At 43.1% G+C, this 17,662-nt stretch overlaps 1 protein-coding gene across 3 annotated transcripts in view; it reads left to right on the forward strand.

The window, feature by feature from the left end:
• The first annotated feature begins 5,653 nt into the window (after positions 1–5,653).
• Positions 5,654–17,662, forward strand: part of STAT1 (signal transducer and activator of transcription 1) — a 38,934-nt gene continuing 26,925 nt past the window's right edge. Inside the window, exons 1-9 of one of the 3 annotated variants that reach the window (XM_070388988.1) lie at positions 5,683–5,823; positions 6,127–6,279; positions 9,094–9,222; positions 10,141–10,285; positions 11,577–11,675; positions 13,964–14,053; positions 15,074–15,152; positions 16,650–16,741; positions 16,931–17,082. In XM_070388988.1, the coding sequence (XP_070245089.1) occupies positions 9,095–9,222; positions 10,141–10,285; positions 11,577–11,675; positions 13,964–14,053; positions 15,074–15,152; positions 16,650–16,741; positions 16,931–17,082 (785 nt within the window). In that variant the 5' untranslated portion in view covers positions 5,683–5,823; positions 6,127–6,279; position 9,094. Of the gene's footprint in view, positions 5,824–6,126; positions 6,280–9,093; positions 9,223–10,140; positions 10,286–11,576; positions 11,676–13,963; positions 14,054–15,073; positions 15,153–16,649; positions 16,742–16,930; positions 17,083–17,662 lie in introns of all 3 variants that reach the window. The other 2 variants (XM_070388979.1, XM_014480534.2) reach the window with 2 other exon arrangements.

Genomic DNA, 17,662 nt, shown 5'->3' on the forward strand with positions numbered 1-17,662 from the left:
TTTCAAACACAATAGAAATGCTCTGGAATCAGACTGTCCACTAGCTCACTGTAACTTCCCTTTAATTTAGGTGTCTTATGTGTGCCTAACATCCCAAGCCAGAGAAGGCAATGGCACCCCACTCCAGTACTCTTGCCTGGAAAATCCCATGGACAGAGGAGCCTCGTAGGCTGCAGTCCATGGGGTCGCTGAGGGTCGGACACGACTGAGCGACTTCACTTTCACTTTTCACTTTCATGCATTGGAGAAGGAAATGGCAACCCACTCCAGTGTTCTTGCCTGGAGAATCCCAGGGACGGGGGAGCCTGGTGGGCTGCCGTCTCTGGGTCGCACAGAGTCAGACACGACTGAAGCGACTTAGCAGCAGCAGCAACATCCAAGCATCTGCTTACTCGAGGATGAATCAAATGTTCCTGAAATTTACCCTTAATTCCCCTTCATTAAATTTATTGCCTTTACTACTCCCACCCCCAGTAAAAATCTCACACAACACTCTCCGACTTTAGGCTTGACCGTCATCCATTTAGATGTCTCACAGGCTGCTGCAGATGGAAAGAACCCCAGAGGCCATCCATACAGGGTGGAGATGGACAAGTTTGAGGGCTGTGGAGAAGTGGTGCTCTCACGCACATTTTTCAGAATACAGCTGTTCTTAATCCTCCTCACCCTCAATTCTGGCTCAAAAGGTTTAGAGCTTGTGCTGAGGTCTGAATGGTTGATTTAACTTGTAAGTCCTTATTCCAGCGCTGTTTATTCAAAAAGACATTGCCTTTTGAAATCAGGGTTTCCTACCTGAGCCCCCAAAACACGAAGTGACTTGCTTGACTATCTTTTCAATTTTCCCAAGGGTAGTACATAGTGCCATTCTAGAGAAACAGGAATGAAGGTAACTCATACACAGATGCCTCAGGCATTAGGCTTAATTCTCTCGCGGAACCTGAGATGAGACAGGGCAAAGTCCTTCCGGTTGTGAGGAGAGATGAAAACAGTCAAGTAAATAATGAAGGACAGATTTAACAAGTGGTATGAAGAATGTAAATGTGATATAGAGTAACTGAAAGAAATGGTCAGAGAAGGTCTCTCTGAGGCGATGACATCTGAGCTGAGACCTAAAGAATGAGAAGAGGCAAGTTCATTCCACAGCTGGGAACACAGGAAGAGCATACACATTCTTAGGACCCAGGCAGGTAAAAGCTGGGGGTACCTGAGGAACAGAAAGAGGCTACAGAGTGTGGAGCACAGAGGAGCATGGAGAAAGAGGGACGAGATGTGAGAAAGAGGCAAGATCAGAGGGTGTAGGGCGCTACAGGGAGGGAGGAAGGCACTGGGTTTTATTGCAAATGCTTTGGGAAGGAGCGGTGTTATAATGCTTCACTATATCTAAGTTTTCATTTAAGCAAATATGTAAGGAGGTCTCTACAGAAGAAATTTCCCCTCCACGCAATTCCCCTATTAGAAACCTCATGGGTGTGCAACTGTGTGCATCTGTACAGGGCAGAGCACTCAGGAGGCTCCACGCCTGGTTTGGTGCTCTGCCTGCCTTCTTGAAATTCTTCATAAGTCTGAATAAGGTGCTCCTTGTTTGCCTGGAAATTATATACGGGCTCCTGTCCTCTACTAAGAGGGGGAAACAGATGTCCATTGGTATTCTGGGAATTATGTAAAGTGTTCTTGCAGCTCTGGGGACTGGGGCTCACCTCAGGAGGTCTGGAGACTTGTGGTCCAGTCAGGTGTGTCCCTTCACACACTGGAGGTCCTAGGTTGGTCCCGTAAGTAGATGGAGCCCTTTAAGAGTGGTTGAGCAGAGTCCAAAAAATCCAGTTCATAACTCCTGGGACCATTCAGTAAGTCACACGGGTAGCAGGCTGGACCAAAACGATTTTTCCTGGGCCTGCCAAACTTTCGAAATCATGGTCCAGTGACTAGATTGTTCTCCTTCATTACACTTCTTCCCTACTCCCGCTGGTATAATCACCAGAAAGGGGAAGGTGGGGGCGGTGAGAAGACGCCAGAGGAAAAAGGCAAGTCCTCTTTGCAGATCTAGGAAAGGACAGTTGAAGAAACAGCCAGCCTCCCCGCACCCCCACCCCATTTCTGGTTAAAGGGGAACTAGCCCAGGTGGGTGGCGGTCAGAGTTAGCATGTGTGCAGACTGTGTAGATAGAGAAGGGAGAAAAAAAACCTGACATCTCCAGACCACCGGAAGAAAGAATAGATGGAAGAGGATGGGGTAAGTTTTCCAGCACCTTAAGCAATGTACGGAAGTCGCTCTCCCGGAGGTTGCGAGGGGCGAGGTGGGCGGTACCCGCGGCGCAGCGGGCGGTCAGCTGGAAAGCCCCTGGGCCGCGCCTGCGTACTGCTCCCTCTGTCTCTGCTTTCGCTTTTCGGTTTCCTCTCAGTCCCGCTGCTTCTCGCTCCCAGGCTATTTCCCCGAAAGCACGTGGGACGGCTCTTCCGAGCAGTCGCCTCCCTCCCGCCGAGCGCTAAGCCGGCTGTTATTGGAAACTTTCAGCGTCTGACAGTCGGCACCTCCTCTACTGTACCTCATCCTGGGCGGGCCCTGGGCTGCTCGCCTGAAAGCACACAACGTCACAAGGTGTTCGTGAGGGTGTTTGGATTACGAATGTACTAGTGCCCTTAATGGACCTTTTTGGAAGAAAAGGAACTTATAAAAAAAGTAACCCACCACCCTGAAACATGTTAGGGACATTCTGTAGCGGGTCCGGGCTAGCAGGCAAAGTCTGTGTTCGTCATAAATGCGATGAGAGTTGCCAAGACTTTTAAGCAGGGAATAACTATAAATGAGGTGTTTTGGAGAATTTAATTCGGTTAATGCAGGAGACATGGGTTTGATCTCTGGATGGGCAAAATATCCTAGAGAAGGAAGTGGTAACCCACTACAGTGTTCTTGCTTGGGAAATCCCACGGACAGAGGAGCCTGGCAGGCTACAGTCAATGGGGTCGCAAAAGAGGCAGACTTGACTGAATGACTAAACAACAATTTGGCGAGTATAGTGGAGGGGACAGGGACAGGAAAAAGGTAGCGTAACTGGCATTTACTGTAGCATTCCAGTTCTAGATTGAGGTTACCCAATCTAGTGGGGTACCAATCTAGTGAGGTTACCACCTACAGTGGAGTATTGTCAATGATGGGAAAATTAAGGCAGTTAAAGACATAGGGAAGGAATCATCCATAGAACTTGATGACAACCAGAATGCAGAGAGTCAAAGAGAAACATCCTACTTGCAGATATTAACATGTCAAGACTGAAAATAGTCTCTGTGTAAATTTTATAATACCAGAAAAAAAATATATGTTTAACATATTATCTACCTTTCCTAGAGTCAGCGTTTCTCAAACACTGTGTGGGCCCTTAGTGCAGGGTATAAGTAGGAGGGGAAGGACTTTTTTGGGGGAGTGGAGTCCTAGCATATTTTTACACAGAGGGCTGCTACTTTGTTACCAAGAGTCATTGTTATCACCAGTTCAATACTGGCTTTGTGAGGGTGAAATGTGATAAGAAGAAGGAGCATATAGATATGAGAATGGAGAAAACTACAACAGACACACATACAATCATGAAAAGTGAAAGTGAAAGTCACTGAGTCATGTCTGACTCTTTGCAACACAGATCAGAATGCTAGAGTGGGTAGCCTTTCCCTTCTGGGGATCTTCCCAACTCAGGGATCGAGCCCTGGTCTCCCACATTGCAGGTGGATTCTTTACCAGCTGAGCCATCAGGGAAGCCCAAGAATACTGGAGTGGATAGTCTATCCCTCCTCCAGGGGATCTTCCCGACCCAGGAATCGAACCGGGGTCTTGTGCCTTGCAGGTGGATTCTTAACCAGCTGAACTACCAGGGAAGCCCACATATAAGCATATCTCTGGGAAATTATTTACAGCCTTTTCCCACCCAAAATTGCCTTATTATTCTAGGCTTGATTCAAGTTCCATCTATTAAATACTTGGAGGAACCAATTGATTTTATGTGCACACCTTCCAAGAAGACCTACTCTAGGCTGGCCTCAGTGATGCCTATCTGGGGAAGTGACATTTAAGCTTAGATTTTAGTGGAGAGATAAAAGATGAGTTGGGGCTTCCCTGGTGTCTCAATGGTAAAGAATCTGCATGCCAATGCCGGAGTCATAGGTTTGATTTCTGGGTTGAGAAGACCCCCTGGAGAAGGAATAGGCAACCCACTCCAGTATTCCTGCCTGGGAAATCCATGGTCAGAGGAGCCTAGCAGGCTACAGTCCATGGGGTTGCAAGAGTTAGACACAACTTAGCAATGTGGCTAACAACAAAAAGATAAGTTAGCCAGCAAAGAAGTTGGGAGGGAGGGCATTGGCTCAAGGGGTTTTCCAAATGGAGAACTGCTGGTAAGAAGGTCCTGAGTTTGTAGAAAGAGCTTGTCTTATTTGCAGGAAAAAAAAAAAAAAAACCCTGCTGAAGTAAGGAAAAAGTGGCACAAGATGAGGTTAAAGAAAGTGATAGGGAAACCAAGGCTTTATAGGTTTCATTAATAAATTTGGATTTTATTCAGAAAAGTCATCAGAGGATTTTCAGGTTTGCAAACACATGATCTGCTTTGCAATTAAAAAACAAACCAAACTGCTATAGGGTAAATGGATTAAATGGGAGTAAAGAACTGAAGTGAAGGCAGCCATTTGGGAAATCTACTGCAAAGATCCAAATGAGAGAAAAGGGGGAATGGCACAGAAGATGACCAGAAGCAATGAGACCTGAAAAGTATTTAGGAGGAAAATTCAACAAGGCTTGAGGACCGGTGTGGGCGTGGGTGGTGAGAAGACAATGTTAAAGGTGGCTCCTAATTTTCTGGCATGGATTATTTCTAGAAAAAGGGCAGGTTTAAGAAGAAAAATGATGAGATGGTTCTGAACATAATTAGTTTTTAGAGCTCACCAGACATCCAAGTGGAAAGTCAAATGAGGGCTGTACAGTGGGTATAGCGCTCAGAGGAGTCGTGTGGACACGGTACGGGTGTAGAAGTTCTACATTATCTAGGACACAGATACTGTGGATGAGGTCAATGCAGAACAGCCTGAGAAGTGTAGGTAAAGTAGACCAAATATAAATCATGACCACACTTAACACTGAGCAGCTTGGTGGCAGAGATGGAGAAAGAAATAGCAGAGAGGTAGGAAGAAGCAAGGAAGGTATGTTGTCATCATGGCCCACGGAGAAGTGTTAAAGAATGGAGGTGTCAGCTGCGCAGGTTTCTGAGTGGTCACATAAGGTGAGGACAGAAAAGCGTCTTCCGGGTTTAGCAACAAGGAGGTAGGTCAGTTGCTAAGCTGAGATTCGAAAACGACAATGTCCCCACCTGTGTCCTCTGCCTCGAATTTTCAGATTTGGGGCTAATGTAAGGACCTCCCAGTTTGGGCCTCTGCAAACACATAACTTCCTTTTAGCTGTTCTCTAAAGTATGTGTAAACAGAACCCTTAATTTGCAACACAGAGCTGAGCTTCAAAGCCTCCAGACACAAGCCCTAGCGGAAGGCTAACGAAAGACTCAGCGGGTTGGCAGAGCAGCGGCCCGGGGGAGGCGATACGCGCGGGGAACAGCCGTGTCCAATTGGCCGAGCGCGGCAGCAGCCCGATGATTGGCGGGAGCAGAAGGAGGCGGGGCGTCAGGATCTGCCTTTTCTTTCCGCTGATACTTTCGCTTTGCTGCGCTGAGTTTGCGGACAGATCCTGCCGCACTCGGGAGGACGCGAGTCAGACCCAAGATAGTGCGGAGGCGACCTGGGAGAGGAGGCACGGCTGTGTTCTCGCCCATCTCTGCGGGATCCGGCGCGCAGAGTGAGTTTGAGGTTCCGGGTGCCGGGGTGGGACGCGCCTGGACCGGCTTCGTCGAGGCCCAGCGGACGGATGCCCAACGAGCGCAAGCCTTTAAGTGCTGATAGGTGAATCCGTCATCCGGAAAAGAACACGTATCCCAGGTGTTGTTTCCGGTGATGGCACGGTTGCCCCAGTCAGTCGTGCCCTGGTAGTAAAAAAAAAAAATGTGAAATAGAATCCCGCCCCTCCCCCACAACAATGCGTTTTCCCATTTACCCTCTTCCCCTCCCCTTCCAGCAGAGTCGTATTTTCTTCTCTCCGCAGAAAGTTGGTATTTGCCGTGTGCCACCCCTAGAGAGCTGTCTAAGCTAGGCGCACCCTGTGCATGCAGACCCAACAGTCTTGGCATCTGACGTGCTGTGTGTAGCTGCTGCTTGTGTTGAATCCCTAGCCCTTCGCTGGGGCACAAGGTGACAGGTTAGTAAATGTTAACGGAAATTAATGAGTATGTAACTTTGAAACTTAATTATATATCTGTTTATGGATAAAAGAACATAATGTGCTCGTGAAATGTAAAAGTGATTAGTTCCTGCAGATCCCCAAATAATATAATTAGCCTTTAAAAAATTCTGACTAGTACCAAAAGTTTGGGGGAAGAAAAATAGGTGTGATTGATTGTGCTTTAAATATTGTTTGTTTAAGTTGGATTGATTGTTTTTATGGGACGGAAATAAGACTTGAGCCCTCAGCACAATCCAGTTTGCAGTTTGATGCAGGACTCAAAACTTGTTGGACCATAATATGGTTTGCCCTTTACTTTCTAATTCAATCTACTAGATTTCAGTTCAACAGACTTCTGTTGAGCATATATTGTATGCAGGACACTGTCCAAAGTGCAGAAGATGTTTAAAAAGAAAAAAAAAAAGACAGTCTCAGCAAATCTGAAGCTTACATCATTTAGGGGAGACATCATAGAGCTTTTTTTAAGGAAGACAGGGTGTCAGTGTGCATACTCAGACGCTAAGCTGTGTCTGACTCTTTGCGGCCCGGTAGACTGTAGCCTGCCAGGCTTCTCTGTCCATGGGATTTTCTAGGCAAGAGTACTGGAGTGGGTTGCCATTTCCTACTTCACGGGATCTTCCTGACCCAGGGATCAAACCCGTGTGTTGCATCTCCTGCATTGGCAGGCAGATTCTTTACCACTGAGCCACCAAGGAAAACAGGGTCTGACACCCAAATAGAGATGCAAAATGCAGTGAGGCACAAGTCAATGAAAGCTTAATTGTCTCTGGGTATGTCTTAGCTTATAGAAGAAATGGCATTTGTACCTGTCTTTGAATGCTAGTAAAATTTAAAGAGGCAAAAATTTAGGGGAAGCCGTTTTCAAGGGTGAGTGACAGCTAGAGCAAAGCAGAAATGTTGGGCGAAGCCAGGGGAAGAAAAGTAGATAATTTAGTGACAGAATTGCTTTGTGAATGGATGAAAATAGTGTCAGAGTGGAAATCAGTCGGATATTGGCCAACTAGCAATTTTGTGCAAGAGAATGATGTGGTCAAAACCCGTGTGCAGCAGAAGGCTAGATTGGGAAATAGTGTTGGAGGCATGGAGGCAGGAGGTCTTGAGACTGGAAAGGAAGAAGTCAGGTGATTGAGGGATGGTCTTGCCACTCCGTGTTGGTACCAAGTTTTGCTAGAAGATGGAGTGGATTCTGGATTTGTTAGCATGAATTTATTGATCACCTGCTCACCTGATCACTGATCACAGTGCCAGGCGCTGTGTCTGTATTAGCTCATGCAGTCTTAACAATCACCCTGTTGACAGAAAAGTGAGTCACCTGTGGTCACTCACCCTAAGAAGAGTGTTGCAGCCCCTGCTGGTTGATGGTCTGGCCAGTGTATTTGCTTTAGGCACATCCTTTTTAGATACTTAGTAGGGAGGGAGAGCACTGCAAATTTGCAGTCTTTCACTCAGGTAAGATAAATTTGAAGTGAAAAATCAAATTGCTACAGCAAGTATACCAAAGGTGTGGAGTTGGGTTCATTTGTACTGATGTTTTGTGATGCTTAACTAGTTTTGTGGCCCCACCATATGCTTAACCTTCCTTTGGAAGGAAATTTGTGAAGCAGACATGACTTCATGCCTGCACACATGTGCTTGCCAGCAAGCATGCATACGTTCTTCCATGCCCTGTTTGAAAATCCAGAGCCCTTTCCTCAGGCCTAGTAGAACAAGATTGACTTACATCTGCTCAGAATATTATCAGCTGTGCACTGATATATTGGCTTGCAAAAACCTGATCGAACCTTTTGGTCAACCTGATAAGTCCTAATTTACGCTATGATGAAGGGAGGCTTTTCATTTTCCTGATGGATGTTCAGACTTCCTTAAATCAGTTTTTTGTTTTAATTTTTAATCTTCAGGGCTACTGTGTAAAAGTTGATTTACAGTTATCTAAAGAGATAGTATTACTTTATCTTTTCAAATTGCATTTAATGTAGTTTCAGTCTTTAAAAATTATTACTGAGATTTAAGAATTTTGTGCAACTTTGTTGTGTGCAGTAGACAAAGAAGAAAATATCTCTTTTAAAAGATATATAACAAAAGTAATTCACTTTAATCATGTGAATCATGATATATAGAATACCAGTTTAAAGTCCTTTGAGTCAAATTACAAATGTTCTATAATTTCTAAGAGCAGTTTTGGGGAAAGTTTTTACAATTAATCTTAAAGCAAATAGTGTCTTCCACTTATTAATAAAAGTGCAGATTCATTTTAAAGCCATGTGAACACCTACCATATGCCCAGCACTGTTCTGGAGATACTTCAGTGAACAACCCTCCCCCACCTCGCACTACCACTATCCTGGACAAATCATTCCCTTCAGTGGGAAAAACAGACACTAATCAAAATAAAAAAGAAAAATATGTCCTAGGTCAGATGGTGGTAAGGGCGATGGAGAAAAGTACATCAAGAAGGAGGGATAGCATTTTCTGGGGTGAGAGGTAGTGTCAGTTTAAATAAGGTGGCCAAAGAAGGCTTGCCTGATACATTAGCATTTGAGCAAAGACCTGAACATGTATTTTATGGGGAAGAAAAAATATTGACCCAAAATGGAAATGGGAAAAAAAAAAAAAAAACAGGTTTTGGAATATAGACATCCATTTGAAAAGTATATTTGAGACAAATTATGTTTTTGATTAAGCAAGATATTTAGAAGAAGCACAATGCTAGACATGCTTTCTTTGGAGCTGTGGGCTTCCATTTATGATCCGTGCTCTCTTTCCCTATAGGATGTCCCAGTGGTATGAGCTTCAGCAGCTTGAGTCCAAATACCTGGAGCAGGTTCACCAGCTCTATGACGACAGTTTTCCCATGGAAATCAGACAATATCTGGCACAGTGGCTAGAAAAGCAAGACTGGTAAGGAAAACTCACCTGACAGAAGGAGGAGTTTTTCTACTTTTAAAATAACTTGTCGATTGAATGACTTGGTACTACACCAACTAGCAGATGAATCTCATCAGTAGCCGTTGGGATTATCTGTTGCAAAAAAAGAGTGTTGACTTGAAAAATGTCATGTATCTCTAGAAAGCTAAATGCATTAGTCATTAACTTTATGTACTTTTCAGTTTATAATTATACATCCTCCTAAATGCTTTGGACAAGTTACATGATGCTGATACAAATTATTTTCCAAGTTAGGATCCAGGTTATAGAAAGAGGTAAGTTAAAGCCAAGTCGTGGTAGAACACTTACGAGAAGTATAAAGTAATCCAATTAAGGAAATAGCTCTTAAAACTGATATATGTTCCGTTTTAAAATTTATTGTTTAGCTCATTGCAAATATTTTAAATGTTCTGAAAGTATTTGACATAGAAAGTGAAGGCTCCTATTGATTTTTTGCCTCCAGAGATAATCACCATTGATAGTTTTATGCTCAAGCTTGGTGTGCTAGAATTGTTCATGGTAGTGTTATATAATAGAAATACTATACTCCCTGCTTCTAAAAGCACTGTCAGTTTCAAAAGAAGGGAATAAAACCCAGGAAAACACTTTTAAGTTATTTTTAATCATTTCATTATGGGAAACTGTGTTTATTTTGTTGATTTAAAGGTGAAAGTCACTCAGTTGTGTCCGACTCTTTGCAATCCCATGGACTACACAGTCCATGGAATTCTCCAGGCCAGAATACTGGAGTGGGTAGCCTTTTCCTTCTCCGGGGGTCTACCTAACCCAGGGATTGAATCCAGGTCTCCCACATTGCAGGCAGATTCTTTACCAACTGTGCCACAAGGGAAGTAGTATCTAAATGAAATGTATACATTTTGACCCTTCTAGGGAGCATGCTGCCAACGATGTTTCATTTGCCACCATCCGTTTTCATGACCTGCTATCGCAGCTGGATGATCAATACAGTCGCTTTTCTTTGGAGAATAATTTTTTATTGCAACATAACATAAGGAAAAGCAAGCGTAACCTTCAGGTATGACCTTTGTTTTGTGTTTTAGTTGAAATGCTTCCATGTTTACATAAGAGAGGTTTTTCATTCAGCAGGTATTATTGAGTACATTGTCATTGGTATTTAGAAAATTACAGAGACTATCAATAAACTGCCTTTATGTGGCTAATACTTTATAGCAGAAGTAAAATAAAATATCAATTTATTTTGTAAACATAAGGAATTTTCAAGCTTCTGGCTATCACTTAGGCATAAGTAGTTCTGAGAGAAATTTGGTGCTAAAATCTTGTCTTATTTAAAGTTGTTGATATTTAAGTCATTAAGAAAAAGGGTTATATGTTAAGAGCAGTGAGCTGTAGTAACATATTAAAGCTCAAAGGAACTTTAGTGATGAGTCCAGTCTGAGTGCTTGGTAGACAGATGAAGAGTAAGTCCAGAAAGGTTTGACGTCTCTGAGGCTCAGGAGTGAGGTGGTGAACTGGCGTTGGACCCCACCTTGCCTTGCTTCTGCTGGAGTTGCCCTCCCTTGGAAGAAAAAGTGAAAGGGAGTTGCAGGCAGGAGAGAGTATACGTCAGTGTGTCAGGAGGCCTTCATAAGTACTTTCAGCACCTGAAAGTGCTGGTTACTTTCAGGTAAGCCTGGTTACTGTTTTTATTTCTGTATTAACGGAATTTTTCTGTTTTAATGGAAGTAAGTACTGTCATTGTCTTGTTTTATTCCTCACAACCAGACTGTTCAACTTAATTAGAAGCTTTTCCCCCACCCTCTGTGAATGTATATATGATTTTATAATACCGGTGAGTGGGAAAGCCAGATTAACTTTATAGAAATTTTATCTCCTACAGAGTTGACTTGATTATACCTCTTATAAAGAAAGGCACAATTGCCAGTACTTTGCAACTACCTTTGACAAGAAAGCAGAAAATCTGAAAAGAATGTCTTTGGTCTAATTCAAAGCAGAGACCATCAGATTAATTGAGGAATACTCTGGATAACTTTTGTATCATTTGCATTGTCTCAGGATTGTAACAAGAGAAATGGGCCCAAGAGCAACAAAAATGAAAAATATTACAGGAACTGTATACAAAAATACTTGTTTTTTTTAATCAAGAAGTAATTTAGGAACCTGCACTTGGTTGGACAATTAAAGCAGTTTTAGTCATAATATGTGAAAAGAATATTTTGATGTTACCAAAAATAGCTTATATAGGATTTAGTAAGTTCAGGATGAACAAACTCATTTCCGTGTATATTACACAATGGTTTAAACATTCTGAAGATTAATTTACTTTTATTCTAACAACCCATGTCTAGGATAATTTTCAGGAAGACCCAATACAGATGTCTATGATCATCTGTAACTGTCTGAAGGAGGAAAGAAAGATCTTGGATCATGCCCAGAGAATCAGCCAGGTACTTTTTTCCTAACTGAACATAAAGGATAATAAAGCAATAAACATTGATTCAGTCATCCAACAAGTTTTATTGAGACCCTGTTTCAAGGCAGTGGTGACTAGCTCTCTGATTTTATTGCCCCCAAGAAGTGGGGAAAAATAAGCATCAAGATGTTACAGATCCAGACTTTGAGAAAGGACCCTATTATAGTAGAAGTCATTCTAGGTTTGAAAACCCTTTTCAGGTTGTAATAGTTGCTGTGAAGATAATAAAGCATGATACAATGTGGACAGTAGTGGAGTTTTGGGTTGTTTCTTTAGATCAGGGTCAGGAATCATCTCTGAGGTGCCAGGATAGGAAAGGAAGCAGCAGATGGCTAGTGGGCTCTTGCAACAGACTGAAGGAGCAGAGGGGAAGTATGTGAGGTTGAGGCGTAGTCAGTGGAGGTGGAAATACGTGGGCAGATTCCATTATGTTCTGCACATGGTACCAAAATGGCTTACACTGAAGGATCTGATGGGGAAGTGAGAAGCAGCAAAGAATCTAGGATGACTGTGATTTGTGACTTGCGTCACTTGGAGATACTGTTTACTAAGCTGGGGAAGATAGGAAAGAGACAGGAGTAGGGTTTTGGCAGGACACAATAGGTTTTAGAAAAGAATGGGTTGATGGGGAAATCAGCAGCTTTGTTTTGAATGGTACTGAGATATCTGTTAGGTATCTAAGACATCCAAACAGTGAATGAGTCAGAGTTATACCACAACCAAGATTTTTTAAATCATGATTTAAATCCTAATATAGACCTTCCTGGTGATCAGGGTTCAATTTTGAAGTTACTGTGGCATTTATTCATGCCTTTCATGGATGTGGTGGTGGGAACAACCCAGCAGACAGTGAAACCACTGTGGTTTGAGTTGTTCTGGCTGAGATCATTCCATTATCGGGGGAGAAGGTCAGAATACACAGTGGAATGCTTCTTATGTCCATTTCTCTAAGGAATAACTAATAAAGTGAGCTGTGAGATTGGGAGGTAGGGGTGGAGAGAGAGCGTTTAAGTAGAGACAGTGAATGCCATTTTCCATGCACTTTCTGAGCATTTACCCAGTTCCTGTGGCTCTGCTGCCTCCCTGGGTGTTTAGTTCCTGTCACACTGAAAGCTCCTTGCTGCAGTAAGCATTTAAAGATATGTATTATTGGTTGCAAGCTTACGCTGGCTCGTTCATCCTAGTGAACAGAAGTGTCAAGAGGAAAAGCTGGCCACATTGCTGCCTCTGAGAGAGGTGTGTCTTCTTCAGTATGGCCTGCACCTGGGAGACCCTCAGCAGGAAATTTTGATTATCATGTGGATTTTTCATTGTAACAGCATTATGCAGCGGGCCACTCTGTATCTCAGATGGGCTTGAGTGGACAGCCAAGAGCAGAGACGGGCAGGAGAGTAAACTGTTCACCTTGGGGTACCTAAACCTTTCCCTCCTCACATTTGGCCCCGAGGCAGCACTAGAAAGTGAAGGAGGTGATTCCTGCTCTGCCAGGTCAGCCCCATCTCTTGGGTGTGCTTTGCGTTTGGAAGGCTTGTCGGCTTTTGATTTATTTTAAGCCCCTCAGAAGACACTGAGTTATCAGTGACCCCTTCGGAGGAGATTAGTGGACTGCACAGCTGTGACCAAGAGAAGCAAGGCCTTCTTGGGCCTTGGGGGAAGGTCCTGGATGTCTGGGGGTATCAGATCATTATTTTAGATTGCACATATCCACAAACAATATCTTGTGATATTTGTCTTTCTCTGTACAATTTTGATATGCCTCTGAATTATCTGGAATCTTGTCCAAATGGGGTTTCTGATTCAGTGATCAAATTAGGACCTGAGATTCTGTATTTCCAACAAGCTCCCAGGTGGTAAGGTGATACTGGTCTGGGGACCACACTGAATTGCATGACTTTGAGACAAATAAGAACAGGGTAAATAAGAATAATCTTCTCTACAGCATTTGAAAAACCCTCAAATAAATTCCTTTGTGGTCCCAGGCAACTGTATGAACTAATGGAAAATCCTAGATATGCTGTTTGTTTAGTTTAGATCTGAATTGAGCCCAGTCTTTCTTTAGGCTTGTTCACAGTTTGCCAGCACTTTCCAGGGCCTCGAGAACTGAGCTTTTTTTGTGCAGACTCATGTGGGAGGCCTGCAGGAGCTTCTGGAAGGTCTGAGAGTTAGGTGGGGCACAGGGTATAGACTTGACTTTGGAGCTTAACCAGCAGGTAAATACAACAGGGGAAGTCATGGCTGCTAACCATGTACCTTCCATTACAGGCGCAGTCTGGGAATATCCAGAGCACTGTAATGTTAGACAAACAGAAGGAGCTTGACAGCAAAGTCAGAAATGTGAAAGACAAAGTTATGGTGAGTACTGAATAAATGTATACATATTCTCTGTAACTTATTATAGGGGGGAATAAAAGTTTCAGTTGCCCTACTGTAAACATTTTCACTGATTTCAGATTTTTAAGTAGTTGAGAATAAATGTTCCCCCCAAATTCCAATCTCTAAGTAAACAAGTTGATGCAACCAATGAGCAGATAGATATTTATGGCCCGTGTTATAACTTCCAAACGTGGAGCTTATCTTTTCCTTCCTTGCAAGATCATGCAGTAGCTGTGGACTTTGCCCCATCACCCAGTGAACTAGCTGTTCTGCTCTAAATTGCCCTTTATGGCTTCACTTCTTAAATTGGCATGTTCCTGGGGTTACATAGAACCCCAGGATAAACATAGTCTTCCTCAAACACCTGTTTTATTCCAAGGCTTGGAAGGGGAACAAAAACATCTCAGGGAAGGAAATTTCTGATTAAAGTAAAACATCCACAGTAATTTTAAGATAGAACTTCCCAGACCATCTATGGGAGTGGTGTCCTTGGTGGTACGTGTTCACTCCCCTCCACTGCGGGGCTGTGTGGAGAGGGTGAGGAGTCCAGCTTTGCACTGGACCTGTGTCTGTGAAAGCGGCCTTTCTGCTGAGGGGCCCACTCTCCTGTGGGTCTCTGGGTCACACCAGCATGACCTTGACTTTGTGCTTCAGATGGCATTTTATCAAACAGGTTCTTTGGAGCAACTTTACCTTACTGCCTCTGAGGGAGACATTTCATTAAATGAGTAGACATCAAGTAGCTCAGTCCAGAAATAGGCATATGTTTTATTCTCTAAAAAGGTTATTATATATTTATTAATGAAGTAGAAATTATTCATTATTAGAATTTTATGAATCTTACTCATCTTTGAGAGAGCAGGATTTTATGAATCTTATTTATCTTCGAGAGAGCAGGATTGTATTCCTGATTTTCTGGGTCCTATAGAAACAATAATCTGTTTCCTAAAGTCTTTGTTCTGAGTATGCTGGAAAACTTGTTTATGTCTTTACTTGTAGAGTATTGAACATGAAATCAAGACTCTAGAAGACTTGCAAGATGAATATGACTTTAAATGCAAAACCTTGCAGAACAGAGGTGAGAGTTAACATTTGAAGCAGAGTCCATTGCCTGTAATTTTTTCTGCCTACAGTAGCTAACAAAGGCAAATACTCCTTCATATTTACCAAATATTCTATGACTTAATTACTAGTCTTGACTTCTTGATGACCAGACCAGGGTTTTTTAACCTCAGTACTATTGACATTTTGGGTGGAGGAAATGGCAATTGACCCTAGTATTCTTACTGGGAAAGTCCCATGGACAGAGGATCCTGGCAGGCCACAGTCTATGGGGTTGCAAAGAGTCGGACACAGCTGAGCACACACATCCTTGTTTTGGGGACTGTCCTGTGCATTGTGAGATACCCTGATAGCTCATGGGTAAAGAATCTGCCTGCCAATGCAGATGTGGGTTCGATCCCTGGGTTGGGAATATCCCATGGAGAGGGAAATGGCAACTCATTCCAGTATTCTTGCCTAGGAGATACCATGGACAGTGGAGCCTGGTAGGCTGTAGTCTATGGGGTTGCCAAGGTCAGACACGACTGACTGAATGACAGCAACCTGGGCATTGTAGGATGTTTGGCTGCATCCCTGACTTCTGCCCACTAGATGGCAGTAGAGCTGCCAATGTGTGTGACTGCATGCTCAGTCCTGTCTGACTCTGCGACCCTGTGGACTGCAGCCTGCCAAGCTCCTCTGTTCATGGAATTTTCCAGGCAAGAATACTGGAGTGGGCCATTTCAAAACTATCTCCAGATGTTGTCAGGTGACCTCTGGGTGACAAAATCACCCCCTGTTGACACCCACTGGTTATGTGCTATTCACTTTACTTACTGTGCTTCACCTACTGATTGACATAGATGGATAGGTGTTTGGAGTTCCCTACCCTAATCCCCAAAGTTTCTTCAAATGTTCCAGCTCCGTGTGTGCATACCATAGGTGAAGTTCAGCATTTTCCCCTTGTTTTAAAGCAATTTTACTCTATTTTGTTGTTGTTGCTTGTTTTTAATGATGACAGGATATCCACTGAAAATAACCTCAAAGTGTGCATTGTGTAGAACAAGCAGAGTACTGCTGTTACCCTAGCAGTCTTCTGAGGATATCATGATAGAATGGAAACATTATTTGTAATAATATGAATAAAAATATGAGAGAAAGAAACCTCAGTGACACTTTTCCAAATTGTTTGCTTCTCTTTCAAAGCCATGGAGATGCTTTATATCAACTTTTTTTTAAACTGAGGTTTTGAATCTTGTCCTTTATATTCATTGAGGTAATATTGTGACAGTGACTTAAGAACCAGACAGTACTATTTCTCATTTACATGAATCATTGAAAACAAGGACTTTGTTTCAGAGTGTCCTGTTCTGGTATTTTTTTGTTTTGTTCAATAGTGATTGAAGACCAAGCTTGGACCTGTCTTCAGATAGCACTTGGGTCATATTTTCCCTAAATGTATGTGAATCTTGCCTTCGGTTGGCTTTGTCTTCTCTCACATTTTTGTTTATCTGCTGTCTCTCCCAATTCACAGAACATGAAACCAATGGTGTGGCAAAGAATGATCAGAAACAAGAACAGTTGTTACTCCAGAAGATGTACTTAATGCTGGACAATAAGAGAAAGGTAGCGTTTCATGTTCCAGAATAACACAGTACTTTTGTCAGAGACTGTAAATAATGAACTTGAAATTTAGAAATGAGGCAAAAATTATTTTTTATAACCACTTGGCTTAGTGCCCCAGTTGAGAGGAAAGAATAAAATTCCGTGATTAAAGATGTGTTTATTTCACTGTGTGTCTTTCTCTCCCTTTAGGAAGTCGTTCTCAAAATAATAGAGTTGTTGAATGCCACTGAACTTACCCAGAAAGCCCTGATTAATGATGAACTGGTGGAGTGGAAGCGGAGACAGCAGAGTGCCTGTATTGGGGGGCCCCCCAACGCTTGCCTGGATCAGCTGCAAAATTGGTAAGACTGGCAGCTGACTGGTGAGCTGCATAAACTTGTAGAGTGAACATTCAAGCTGTGTTAGTTGCACAGACCCTGTGAAGACTTCTGTTTGGAGTTGGATGTGCTCTAGCTGCTTCTTGCCCTGGACACACGCACTTGAAAAGCACAGTGTTAGTCGCGCCTGTGGCCATGCTCAGCTTGGTGTGGAGCACTGTCCTCTCCCTGCTGTACACGTATCCTGGGGCGTGTCACTTGACTGTGCCAACACAGTGACATGGTCATCACACAACACATTTAACAACTGAAGTCCCAGTGTTTTATTCAAAATGAAAGGGCTCGAGGCATTTTCCAGGCTTATATGAAATAACAGTTTGTGGGCCATTCATTCAGTTGTCCATCTAGTAAATATTTATTATATGCAGTGTGCCAGGCACTGGGCTAGGACCTAGGACACAAGGTGAATGATTCTTGTTGTTGCCAGCAAAGAACTTTCACTGGGGAGACGGGAGATGGACATGGTAATAACTACTTGGTGAAAGATTGCCAAGGTTCTGACAGAGACCATTCAGAATCTATGGAGGATGAGGAAGGAGTCACC

Source organism: Bos mutus, chromosome 2 (assembly GCF_027580195.1).
Source record: "Bos mutus isolate GX-2022 chromosome 2, NWIPB_WYAK_1.1, whole genome shotgun sequence".
NCBI classification, from domain to species: Eukaryota; Metazoa; Chordata; class Mammalia; order Artiodactyla; family Bovidae; genus Bos; species Bos mutus.